Genomic DNA, 13,497 nt, shown 5'->3' on the forward strand with positions numbered 1-13,497 from the left:
TTGAATTTTAAAAATAATATATATGAATTTTGAAAGTATATAGAGTTAGAATTGAATTAAAAAATATTTTATTTTATTGAATAAAAATAATTTATACATAAATATAATACATATGATATTACAATAGTCCATATATTAAGGAAGAGATCGATGTGATTTCATTATATTGTTAGACGAAGATGATCCAATTTGTTGAAGATAATGTTTATTTAAAAATTTTTAAAATACTTTTATTAAAACATGTTTTATTATATTTTAAATGAAAATTAAATTAATTTATATAAATATTTTATTTGAGATTTAATTTTTAAAATTTTATTAAAAACATATAGTAACAACTTTTTTTATTAATATTAATTTATTTAATAATCAAAATAAAATTCAATAATTTATAATTATTTATATGGGTAGAGGAAAATTGCTCTCATGATTTGTTTTTTTTTTTTTTAACCTCTACTAAATCTAAAAATTAAAAGGGTCACCCACTTCTGAAGTTGCCCTCCAGCCGAGAGAATTTCCCTTTCCCCTTTTCTGAAGCTGCCCTCCAGCCGCTGAAGCTGCCCTCCAGCCGAGAGAGTTCCTCTTCCTAAAAAGACCTATCTTCCTCTGCCACTCTCAATCCTCGCAGGTACTAATCTAATCACGTTGATATTATTTTTTTTGCAACCCCCGTTTGATTCCCAAGAAAATCCATCCCCCATTTGATTTCCGGGAAAATTCATTCTCGTTTGATTTCCGAGAAAATCCATTCAAAACCCCCAAAGAAAACAAAAAAATTTGCTTTTCTTTTGCTCCCTGTGTTTTCTGTATCTGTTTTAAGGGTCTCTTTGCTGTTGTGCCATTGGATTTAAATTTCACGAACCCTAAATCCACGATTTTTGAGCCAGATTTTGTATCCTGTGCGCGGGCTGGACTGGTAGGAAAATATCTGGAAATTTTCCGATAAATCGGTGCTTCGCCGATATTTCGCCGATATATCAGCGATTTTGCCGATTTTTTGTCGATTTTTCCGTCGATCGATAATCGGTGACGATTATCGTTTCGGCGCCGTCCGATATCCGATATTTCTTCGAAATATCGGCGACATTTTCCGATTTTTCAATCCCTGCTTATTGGGCTTCACATAATTCATCACTCAATGCCATATTTTTTAAAAATATATATATTTTTGAAAATAGATTGATTTTTAGAATAATTTAATTTTGAGATATTTTTATTTTTTTTATGTAGAATTTTTTAAACAATAAGTAGAAAGGTTGAGAATCCTTTGAAGACTTTTACATTACATATGAACTCAAAGAAAAAAAAATTAATTACTATTAAATAATAAGATTATGTTTGATTCTTCGAAGCTATTATAAAAATAAAAATAAAAAAACATTAAAAAAAAATTATTTTTTCATATTTGATTGATGTATAAAAAATGTTAAAAATAATTAAAATTAATTAAAAACTTATACATTTTTAAATTATTTAATCTTGGTAACAAAAAACTAAAATAAATAAATAAAATAAATTTTAAGTCATATATAAAAATAGTTTATTGGTTTTAAATATATTTTTTATTTTTCTTTCACTTTCTATTTTTCTCTTCCTCGTGTTTCCTCAAATTTTCTCGATCCAAACACAACCTAAAAGAGAATATTGTTTTAAATATAAAAAGCAAACTTTTAGATTATGTTTGGTTTGTTTAAAATAAATGTGAGAGAAAAAAAGTAAAATAAAAATAAAAATAAAAAATAGATTTAAAATTCATAGATTATCTTTATATATTATTTCAAACTTTTTTTTTTTTTTTACAGATTTAACTCTTTTGTATCTAAATTAAATCATTTAAAAATATATAACTTTTTTATAATTTTAATTATATTTAAAAAAACAAGTATGAAAAAAATCATTTTTTTAATATTTTTTTTCTTGCCCTAATACCCGAACCAAACATAACCTTAAAGATGAAAAAAATTATAGAACTCCATTAAAATTTGTCAAATTAAACTAATCTATTAATACCCAATTTTTAAATCGTGATATCGATCTTGAAACTGTGACCATAATAAGACGATTATTTCAAATTAATGTTGAGTTTTATAGGCAGCTAGGGTTACCATTGAATGAAGGAAGCAATACCGCCTGATCATTGCGCTGAACAACATAAATTACTTAAGATTCAAAGCGTTGTTAATCTACCAGGCAGGCACTGCCATGGAGCATATGTAGTGCAGATAAAGCGATAAACACAAGTAACATGGTTTACTGTTGGGCAGTGGTACATCGACCTAGAAAGTCTGCTCTTCCACAAGATATACTTAAAAGCAGGCAGCTCGATCCTCCCCAATGAAGGATTGGCATTCAATACTAAAATACAAGATGAGTGGCTTGCCATGATCGAATCACGGGCCTAACAACAGCAACCCCAAATCAAGATTCAAGACCATGTAAAAGCTCATATGGGAAGTGATGCTGCATGACCCAATCCTGTGCAATGACAACTCTCAAGGACAGCAGCACTACCCAAGAAGGGTGGAAAATGGGAAAAGGAAACTACATTGAGAAACATAAACATTTAAGAACACACAGGGTGAGGAAATGAAACCTCCACTAACCACAACATAATTGAGATGAATACAAAGAAACCTGAGCAACCAAAACCTACTGGCTCCAGAGGATGCAACAGAAAGCTTTATATAACTTCATAACTCCTATACTGTAGCTTAAAAGGCGCATGGCCCACCTAAGACACAAAAGTCTCCTACAGCTTAGGCCCGAGGGGCAACACAACATGCTCACTTAAGTGAAGTGAAATGCAAACTATGATGCATATCAGTTTTATAAAATATGATTAAAAACATAATCCAGTCAATAAAAATGTTCAAATTCTAAACATTTAAAAGAAGCATTTAACAAAAAAAGTAATGAAATTACAAAAATTTCAATATACAATTAGAAAATTTCAAGAATATAAGTATTTAAAAAGAACGAGTAAACTAGACTAGGCACACCTCTTCAACAAGGTGCATGTCTTGGCAAGCTAGCCACACAAACTATGACCATAGTACATAGTTTACATATAAAAATAGGGAATAGATCTGAAAGATCCTGAAGCTTGTAAGAATAGCAATAGTTTCAATAAGAACTGGCTTTTTTGGATCTTATGATCAATACAAATGAAATGCATGATCATTTCAACATCTTTACCTCCCTGACTTGGGTTTATTCCTGACCTTGCTCTTGTCCTCATGGAGGCACTAACTTGAAACAAATCACTTTTCCTTATTGCTGCAACCATTGGCTTTTGTACCTGAGCAAACCATTTCAGAAAATTTTCTCTTATGCTTATGAGAAAGATAGTTTTTGAATGCCCAACATTCTAGACCATAAAAGTATTGCTGGCCTCATTTTTTTCTCAAAGAATCAACTCCTCATGTACTTTTCATCTATCTGGCTCCAATCTATAAACCGTATCCTATTCAATCTTCCCCTCCATATGGATGACCAATCCAAATTTAAAAAACCAGTCACTTTTGGGTACATCCCGTTTCTATTCTAGATTTGCTAAAGTCACATTCCATGCATTTTTAATCCTGCTTATTCTAAACCTAGAGATTCTAATCTTTCAACCCAATTAAAAGTACACCTCAAACTAGACCATGTACAAATTTAAATCATTACCCTTCTCTCTTCAGATGCATCAGTGTCATTATACATATATATACCAACCTATTACAACAATACTGCTCAGAATACATGCAGTATTCAAACTAGCCAGAAGTATGTTCAATGTAATTTAAGCCAATTCAACCGCCATCAACCATAAGATTCAAAAGTGTTTCACTCAAATTACACCATCAACTCCCAATAATTCAAGATTTAGATTCATTGGAATCTCAAACTATACAGTAAGAAAAGTTTTAAAATAATAGCAGCAGTTGGCAGCCTGTTGTTCGTTTGGAGAAAAATCCTTAAAAAGACATTTGCAACCTACAACCACTTTCTAGCACAATCAGCATGCCCCACACAACTACCTAGCAATCTAAACTAGGTACCTCACTAGAAAAGACAGATATTTGATAGGATGGAATAACATTTAGTCCCTTTCAAATGCTAGAGATGCTAAAGATAAACCTTCTAAACCATTAGGTTCTCATTCCTATAAAAAAAAAATATCAGATACTCAACCAAAACTTGAAAATCGTTAGAACCTTTCTCTCACCATTGAAGCCTGATTCCCAATTGCATCATTCCTAATGTTTAATGGGGTAAACTTCAAAAGCAATCTATCAGTTCTATCCAAATACAAACCTTAACAAAAATTTGAAATCTATTTCTCACTACTTTTTATTCATATTCTTTGAACCACCCCTTTGCGCTCCCATGAAACCCCAATATGTCATAATATTCTTCAATTGTGCTGTCACAGAACTTTTATACACATCATAACCATACCAGATTATATACAGACATCCATAATTGTGATCAATAGATACAAAGACCTTAAGTTTCTATACAAGAATAAATTATTTAAATAAAAAGAAAAACATACATTAAGAAGAAACAGGCAAACCCCATGTACAAAGGAAGAATACAATGGAGCACAAAAAAATATTCAAGAAGAAAAGCTCTCCTACCCCAGCCAAGGGCACCCATCAAAAGAAGCAATTGAAGCAGGTAGCTAAAAATTCCTGGCCTCCATCAAGAATGATGTGGTACCTCCTCAAATACAGAGAGAAAAAGAAGAAGAAGAAGAAGAAGAAGATGAAAAGACTCATAATCAAATGTATAATACATTTGCATAACACTACATTCCATTTTCTCTGTTTATTAAACTAACAGAAGAGTATGATCTATATTTTATACAATGATGCCCCTTCAAGAACAACTATACATATGACCAAATGCTTCCAAAAGGAAGACTTGGAAAGAAAAATTACAAAAAGAACACCGCACCAGGCCTTCATTAAGACGGAAACAATCAAAGTCTTCTATTTCCAGCCCATTCAGAATGCAGCAGCAATCTACAGCTCATGGGCCCTAAACCCAAGTACACCCCAAGTTCACATGATAAAAACAGGGAAATACATCTGAAACATTTTTATGGTTACAGTGAAGTTGCTTGGACAGAAACTGAGCTCTCCAGAACTTATAAATTATGATTACAGTGGGAAGAGAAAACACATTACAACATACTAAAAGCTCAATTCTGATTCCCCTAAGACACCGAGCTAACATCATAGATACAACACACCAATAATTAACAAGTATGAGGCCTCAAGAATGGTACAAGACTTTTACAAGCTCACATATGAGCCACCAGGAAAAAAAAGGAAAGAAAGAATGAGGCACATTACATATTGTGGATATAATACATAGCTTCCACTACTAGAAAAGATAGCATAGCGCTTTTGCATGCAGATATTTTGGTGATTGGTTCCAAAACTGACTCCAACATCCCTTCGATATTTGATAAGTTCATTAATTGGACTCTTTCTAAACTTTTTCTTGCAGAAGCACGATTTACAGAATCTAAGGTAGTTCTTGAGAAGAACAACATGAAAGCCACTAAAGTGGAGGCTTCTTTCACATATTAGGCACACCATAGTCATTATCAAGGAATTCAATGAAGGCAGCCAAAACACATCTTACTCCAAGTTACCAACATAGTCTGATTCAATCAAGACAACAAAGAGTAGCCCACTCTGCTCCCTGAATATGATGACACAAAGAAAATCCCCATGTCAAAATACAATAATAAAACACCCTCCATATTCTAACTCTCCTACTCATTATCATCGGCAAAGCATTAAAGAAATAAGTTGCATCATAAATTGACATCAATTTTTGAGCTACTTTGACCCTCTTAGTAATATCAATAAAATTGCAGCTTAACCTGGTTTAAACCCATAATAACTCAATAACTCATGTATCTCCTAATTCATCCTTTCCAAATTCTTATGCATAAAAATTCTTTAAGACACAAAGAACAAAGACGTGATTAGCCAACTCCATGCTTCCTGGTTAACCATGTAGATTGCATTTCACAGTTAAGAGTGCCAGACAACATAGAAAGGTTAAAATCACAGGACTGAAAAGAATTAGAGGTCAATGAGGAAATTGCCCATAGAATTAGAGAAGGATTCATGAAAGAAGATGTACCTCTGGGTTGATATGAGATCACACAATACCAATCAAGTTAAAGGTGAAATTTTACAGGATATTAATGAGGCTAGTTAAGCTTTATGGAAGAGAATGTTGGGAAAGAAACATTTTAAAAATATGAGATGAGCCAAAATGAGGATGTTAAAATAGAAGTGGCAATACAAGGAAAGATGGAATAAGATATGCATCACCCTTGAGAAGCTTGAGTTGCCATCATTGAGGACAGGATGAGGTGCAACAGAGGCCAACAAAGGAACCAGAACAGAGTAAGTGAACTGCACAATAACTATAATGCAAAAGGAAAAGATGAAAGCCAAAAAAGACCAAAAACTGATATGGTGAGTATAGGCATGGACCTAAACAGAACAAATGATGAAATGGGATGGCCAACTGAAAACCAATTAGGAAATAGAGGCCTAATTTAGTCAAATTGCAGTCATTTCTATACAATACAATTGATAAAATTGCAATCTAAATAATTATCGTATGTTAGAACTCCAACAGATTTCTTTCATATTATAAGGCTACCAAAACACCAGTAATATCTCCACAAGAGAAAGGCATTTCCTTCCCAGAAGTCAATTGTTTCACCATCTTCTCTTTCAATTTTTTATTGCTTTGCTCTTAAGGACGACTGACATCCTAAACTTCAAAATCATAGAAGAGGGTACATAAGACTGATATCCTAAGAGTCAAAATGATAGAAGACAAGTACATGAGATTGAATATCAACAAGAAGTCAAGATTTGAGTCTACGGACAACAGGTGAAATTATATTTTTCTATTTTTTGGAACCTCATACTGCCACAGACATCTCCAGGTGACATATTACTATTTTTATAATAAGGTTATAATTTTACTCATATTTTTCCGTACCTGCTATATGATTTCTATGCTCTTAAAGGCGGAATTATTGTCAATGCAATTATGATATGGCTTCAATAAAATCTGTACAAAAAGGTGGAAACATCCATTTGCAACCAACAAAACTTAACTTACCAAATATACAAACATTCGTATGCATATGTTTCATCCAATTCTCAGGGTCAGGATATCATAGAGTAGGCATCATGTGGTGCATCCCAAAAACAATTTGAACATGGGTATATAATTTTTTTTTGATAGGTAAATAGAGCTTGAAATAGAAGGGCCTAGAAGCGGCAAAAACAGTACACACAAAGAATACAATCAAAACGCCAAAAAAGCTAGGCAAAGAAGACAAAAAAAACCTTTCCCCTAGCTAGACATATAGCCATTCCATAAAGTCAATCGTAGACAAAGTATGATCCTCTATAAACACCCTAGCCCAATTTACAAGGGTATACAAAAAGGAATGTTTTAAAGCTTGGTTTGACCGTTCAATATCATTGAACGCTCTTTCATTATATACCCATTTGAACATGGGTATATAATGAACCATGTAGAGCCCAAACTCTAAAGAATTTACTGGACACAGATTGGTTTATGCTTTAGCAGACATGGCTAAACACTCGGACCCAAGTCATGCAGTAAACTAGCTCTTCTCATATCACAGAGTCGTATCCTCAGCATTTTTTTTTTTATCTGTGATGATTATTTTAGGAATTCAGTGGGTTGGTAAATTCCACCGGCAAAAAATTAGTAGAAAGTTGAGCCACTTACTCCATTGTTATAATAAAGCTGTGAAGATGAAGGTTTGCATTCATGCCTACTTAAAAATTTCTTCAATCATGTAAACAGACTGTCAATCATGTTAGGAATTTCTTGTTTTAGCAAGTTCTGCTAACAAAAGTGATAATACCATCGAGTAACTTCAATTTTTTGTTTTTGTCAAAATTTTGAAGATGAGCTCTTCTTGCATCTGGACAATTTAAAGGCTTTTCAGCTTCACCAAATGACACCCACATTCAAGACTCAAGTATGAGTATTCTGAAGAAATTCAGTTCATCCTATGGTGGGTAACAAACTTGTTAGTCAATAGTGCAGATTGTGTATTCAATCAAGAAAAGGAAAATCATGAAATCAATTCAAACATTTGAAAGACACATGAATCAACAACTGAAAATTTAATGGACACTAGATAAGGATTTGCTATGTAACACTGAGCATTGACTAAACTTGTAAGCCTTAACTTTCACCATGTGTGAGTCAACAGATGAAGATTTGCACACTCCGGATTAGGATTCACTGTTTAAAATTAAGCATTAACTTTTACCATGTAAGTTTTAACTTGGAGATGGTCTCATGCAATTTCAGGGAGTTTTTCATGTAAAGAAAATGCACCTATTAATTGTTAGTGAAAACTTTAGGATTATATTAAGTAAATCAAATCTAAACATATCTTTGATATATCTACCCCAAAATGGTTGATCTAGTTCAGTGTTGTTTTTGTTGCACTTAATAGTTGGTCAAATGGCTATTCTTAAGATCTTGACTAGACCATGTATTAACTAAAGTTGGTAGATTAGGTTATGTAGATTCGACAATTGAATTGATTGTCGCACCTATTCAAGCCCCTCTAGGTCCCTAATCTATATCCATAGGATTTCTAATCATGTGTCAAATGCATTATCTAAAGAAAACATTTATTTAAAATTCAAAGCATGCAGAGGTATGCCAAGCACTATTCCAGGCAAATCAAAACATGACTGTTCAATACCAACTTGGCACAAAAAGAAGTGTCCATGCTACCTACTAAAATCACAAGGCAGGCCCTAAGAGGTGAACTTGCTCATGTTCTTTTAGACAAACCCAAGAAATAAATCCATTAGCCTTAGTTGGGATACATGCCAAAGGATTTTCCCTTTTTCTTTCCTTTTCTTTCTGTTAGATAGCCAAATACCAGAGAAAATATTATCTCCTCTTCATTAGATCTACCAGTGGCAAGGCTTACAAAGCCAGCACTCTCATTCACCTTTCAGTCTACCAAAACAAAAGATGCCAACTAAAGTAGGCTTTAACTTACAAAATGGTCAGATAAGGTATGCTAAAACTACATAAATAGGCTTTAGAACAAAAATTCTTCTCACATAAATTTTGGAGCTGCTGCACAGAAAGAAAAGTTTCAGAATAGCATAGTTGCAACTTGCAAGTCTTAAATCACCCAACACAATAACACTTGAAGCAGACACAAATCAGCAAGAAACTGTTTTAATGCTTAAAACATCAACATCATCAAGCATCATGCATTCTCAAATCAACAGAATTACAGTGCAGCATCTAAAGGGAGGCTGAGAAACGCATGTGCTACATATTATAAAGCCATGATAGGCCGTAAAAGGCAGACTCACTAATGCTCCACTGTTAGATAAATCTCAAAATGAAAACCAACAGCACCTTTTAAACCAGAAGAACGATATCTTCCCCCCAATTGATTATTTTGAAGAGCAAGTCTTGGTACCCATCAGTGGCAATCTTACCGCAAGGAATTAGTATTACAGAAACTCTGTTGTACTAATAAGTAAATGCAAATTTCGCTAAACTACAACCCAATCAGAAACATACTCAAGCATTCTAAGAGCAGAAAAAAATCAAGTAAAATATCTCATCTCCATAAAGAACTCCACATAAACTTTAGCTACATAGAGAATGATCTGCAAAAAAATATAATTAGCCCACAACTGATGTAGAGTATGTATACATGAACTAACACAGATAAGTAAGCAATGAGGGGAAATTCCTGATTGGACATTTTAATAGAAAATTCAACCAACGAGATAACGTTAGAAGTGGAAAAGAAAAAACCACTACAAGAATTGTAAATCCTTCATACTGTTCATGCACATAGCAATCACTAAAGGTATCACTTTAGTCATGTTGAAAACTGGGAAAACAGATACATGGGCAATTAACTCAAATAATAATATAACACAAGAAGGTTTCAAGTGTATCGTTGCCACACACCACACAAGCCAATTTTTTCAAAACGAGAATTGGCAGGGACAAATATTAAACCACCAGACACCTGGCAACAGGGTATTACGAGTCCAACCCCACAAAGAAAATCCACATTTAATATGCTAATAAAAGCTACTAATCTGTCTTTAGCACATGACTATTAAGTCTTGCATCTAATTATGTTCAGAAGAAAGTAGAAGGAAAGCAATAGGGAATATTGTTCCCTCCTACCCCAACTAGTGTAACTTACTTTTGCCATCCGGAAGCCGCACTCCGTATGTGGGGCCAACAGAAATCAGAAAGTATAATATATCCACTGTAGCACTCTGATGAAGAGAAACTGAGAAGTGAGAACATAAATGTGGGGTCTCATAAGAACTGCCAAAGAAAGATGAACAGCATAGCATCACTCTGATGGCAAGCGTCTCCTCTTCCCATAATCACCATCCCTTGAGCGAGACCTATGATCTTCATCTGCCACAGCCCGGGACCTGCTCCGAGATCTCGAAGAAGATTGTCCTCTGTCCCAATCATCCTCATTATTGAAGTCACGTTCACGTTGTCGATGGTCACGATATCCATCTTTTTCTTCCCGGTACCTGTGATCCTTATCTGACCTCTCCCAGTCTTGCTCCCTCTCATCACGATGCCTTCTCTCAGAGTTCCCTGACCAGTCACGCTCAGAACCCCTTTCCTTTTCCCGGGAGGCAGTATTTGACCTTCCAACTTTTTCATGGTTCACCTCTCCATACCCATAGTCAGAAGCACCATCATCTCCACCATAACTTGACTCCCTAGTCCTTCGGCCATGTTCCTCTCCTCCCCATCCACCCATACTCGTGTCAGTCCACATTCCTGCATGGTGCCCATCCATTCCAGTAGCACCCATCATTCCCATTCCATTGGCTGCCATTCCCCGGCCAAAGAAGGCAGGGTTGACATGAGGGGCCACCCCTGCAAGTCCCATTGTATTAACAGCTGGAAATGAAGGTACCATCCCAGGAAAAGCAGAACCAGAGAACCCTCCATAAGCACCTCCTCGACCCATATATGTTGGATCAAATCCAGAACCCATCATACCCTGAGGATGCATCAAACCACCAGCAGGACCTCCAAATGTGGGACCTGCAAGACCTTGCCCATACCCTCCTCCACTGGCACCAACACCAGCAGTGTTTCCAACCATGTTCTTTGCTCCCACAGCACCCCCTCTTCCCCTCATTGGTCCTCCACCCCCAGGGCCTCTGTTGAGTATTCCCTGCCCTCCACGGCCCCAACCACCTCTTCCATAGTTCCTCCCGGCATCTCCTCCTTGCATATTCATCCCACCACCTCTTCCCACCCCATCATTCATAGGCCTCCTTCCCTGAGACTGAGATTGGGCTTGAGTTTTGTTCATATAAGAAGCTCCCATCTGCTTCAAAGTCTGTGGAGAAGCAAAGGCTACCACACAAGCTCGGCCATTGAAAATATAACCATTCATTCCTTCTTTACATGCGGCTGCAGCAGAAGCATCATAGAACTCAACTTGACAATAGCCTTTGGATTTACCACTAGCTCTCTCATCAAAGAACTTAATCTCCTTCACCCTTCCATATTGAGATAACACACTTTCAAGTTCTGCATCAGTTGTCCACCAATGTAGTTCTCCTACAAAGAGCATGGTTGCACCATTATCCACAGCTGGCCGGATTTGATTTTCATTAACCATTGGACGGTTCACATTCACATTCATTCCCATTTGGTTACTCAACATCTGTGGAACAGCTCTAGGACCACCAGTTCCAGAATTCAGGACTGGTGTGGACTCATTAGCAATTTTTCCATGCACATCACTTGGTTCAGCCCCAGTCTTTTGGGGAATTGGAGTCGATCCTTGAAATCCCAAATTTCTGACTTGAGTATCATGAGTCATCTCCAAAACCCTTCCCTTCTGTGAAACTGAAGGCCCATCTAAGTGGCTAGTAGATCCCATTTCCGGCCCCTTAACAGCCATTGGCCCTTCCTTCTTCTCATGGAAATGGGGATTAGAATACTTCCCTTCAATTGAAACTCCTGGGATGATCAGCCCCTGTGAAGTGCCAGCTTCTAGTTTTTGTGGTGGGACATCGGTTTTATGAGCTTGGAACGGCCCACCAGCCATAACACCTGATGGTGCTGGTGCTTCAGATCGGTGCATCTGCAGAAAACCCTCTCCAACATTAACATCATTGTAAAGATCATCATATTCATCGTCTTCCCCCATCAGCTCATCATCTGCAAGTGCAGAAATGGCTCCACCTCCCTGAAATGGCATCTTCTGAGCCCCTCCATATTCCTCATCTTCATAATCTAATTGCTCTTCAGCCATTGGATCCATGTAGGCTGGTTTAAATAAATCAAAATACAGAAAACTTACTTGTCATGGACATTTATTTCTTATATGGAGATACAGAATACTATATAGCATAGAACAATTAAAATAACACACTAAAATTTTATAATTAATATATCCATTCTGAAAACTAGAAAATTAAACCAATCTAAAGATCTTAAGCACATAAATGAGAAATACAGGCCAAATATGGAAATTAATATATTCATAAAGCACAACAAATCAAACTAGAAAAATAAATTAGTAAACAACAACTGTGAAGATCTTAGGCAGCTTAAAACAAAGAGATCTAAAGCCTACTAAAAGAACAGACTAACATATGGAGAGATCTTTCTGCAACCCATCAAAACAAAACAGCTTCCATCGGCCACCTAAGAAGAACAATATCAACGAAGAAATATTCCCCAGCTCATAAAATCATACCAATCAAAAGAAACATCAAACCCAAGTCCTAAAATAACGAAAAATGAATTACAAATCTCCAAGACCCACCTTGTAAAATTATAAAAATCGAGACAAGTAGCAGTTACCTCTATCATAAACCCACGAAAAAACAAATAAATTTCCAATACCCACCTCGTAAAACCATAGAATCATAACTTGTATCAGACACCCACGTCGTACAATTACGAAAAAGCAGATATGGAGAGCTAATACCCACCTCGTAATTTCACAAATTAGACCGAAATGACCAGAAAACACCGGCTCACAAACTCACAATATTGCAAATAAATGTCAAATCCATAGCTAAATAACACAAATTTTAAATCAAAAATGATCAAATTGTCTGAAAATGAATTTCTTATAGGATTCCTTACTCTTCGGTCGGTTCCACCGCGGTCAGCGAAACACGCAGGTGAGCTCTTTCCCTTTTCCGTTTTTCCCTTTTTTTCGTTCCCTGGCTTAATCCATCTCTTTAGTTGTTTGTACAGTGATGTACCTTTTTGGATCGAATCGGACTCTCCTTGATTCAATCTGAAGCTTATAAAATAATGTTTAATTTCTTCTAATTTCTAATTTAAGTATTTAATCTTGTACTCTACCGTTCTAATCATATCATTTTTCTTATTAATTTAACCTCATATTTTAATATT

The 13,497-nt window shown here is 35.4% G+C and overlaps 1 protein-coding gene across 5 annotated transcripts; it reads right to left on the reverse strand.

Annotated features, from left to right (window-relative positions):
* Positions 1-4,762: 4,762 nt before the first annotated feature.
* Positions 4,763-13,179, reverse strand: LOC100268141 (uncharacterized). 5 transcript variants are annotated; one of them, XR_785929.3, is made up of 3 exons: positions 12,980-13,171; positions 10,280-12,393; positions 4,763-5,700 (listed from the first exon to the last, which is right to left on the reverse strand). XR_785929.3 is itself a non-coding variant. In XM_010652584.3 (2 exons), exon 2 carries the CDS (start codon positions 12,386-12,388, stop codon positions 10,436-10,438), a length of 1,953 nt encoding a protein of 650 aa, XP_010650886.1. In that variant the 5' UTR covers positions 12,389-12,393; positions 13,065-13,179; the 3' UTR covers positions 9,973-10,435. The 5 variants fall into 5 exon arrangements, 4 of the variants coding, with proteins under 4 accessions (XP_010650886.1, XP_002282072.3, XP_019075332.1 ...); XM_010652584.3 differs by lacking the exon at positions 4,763-5,700 and having other exon boundaries at positions 9,973-12,393; positions 13,065-13,179; XM_002282036.5 differs by lacking the exon at positions 4,763-5,700 and having other exon boundaries at positions 9,973-12,393.
* Between the last annotated feature and the right edge of the window lie 318 nt (positions 13,180-13,497).

The sequence above is a fragment of the Vitis vinifera genome, chromosome 1, assembly GCF_030704535.1.
Source record: "Vitis vinifera cultivar Pinot Noir 40024 chromosome 1, ASM3070453v1".
NCBI lineage: Eukaryota > Viridiplantae > Streptophyta > Magnoliopsida > Vitales > Vitaceae > Vitis > Vitis vinifera.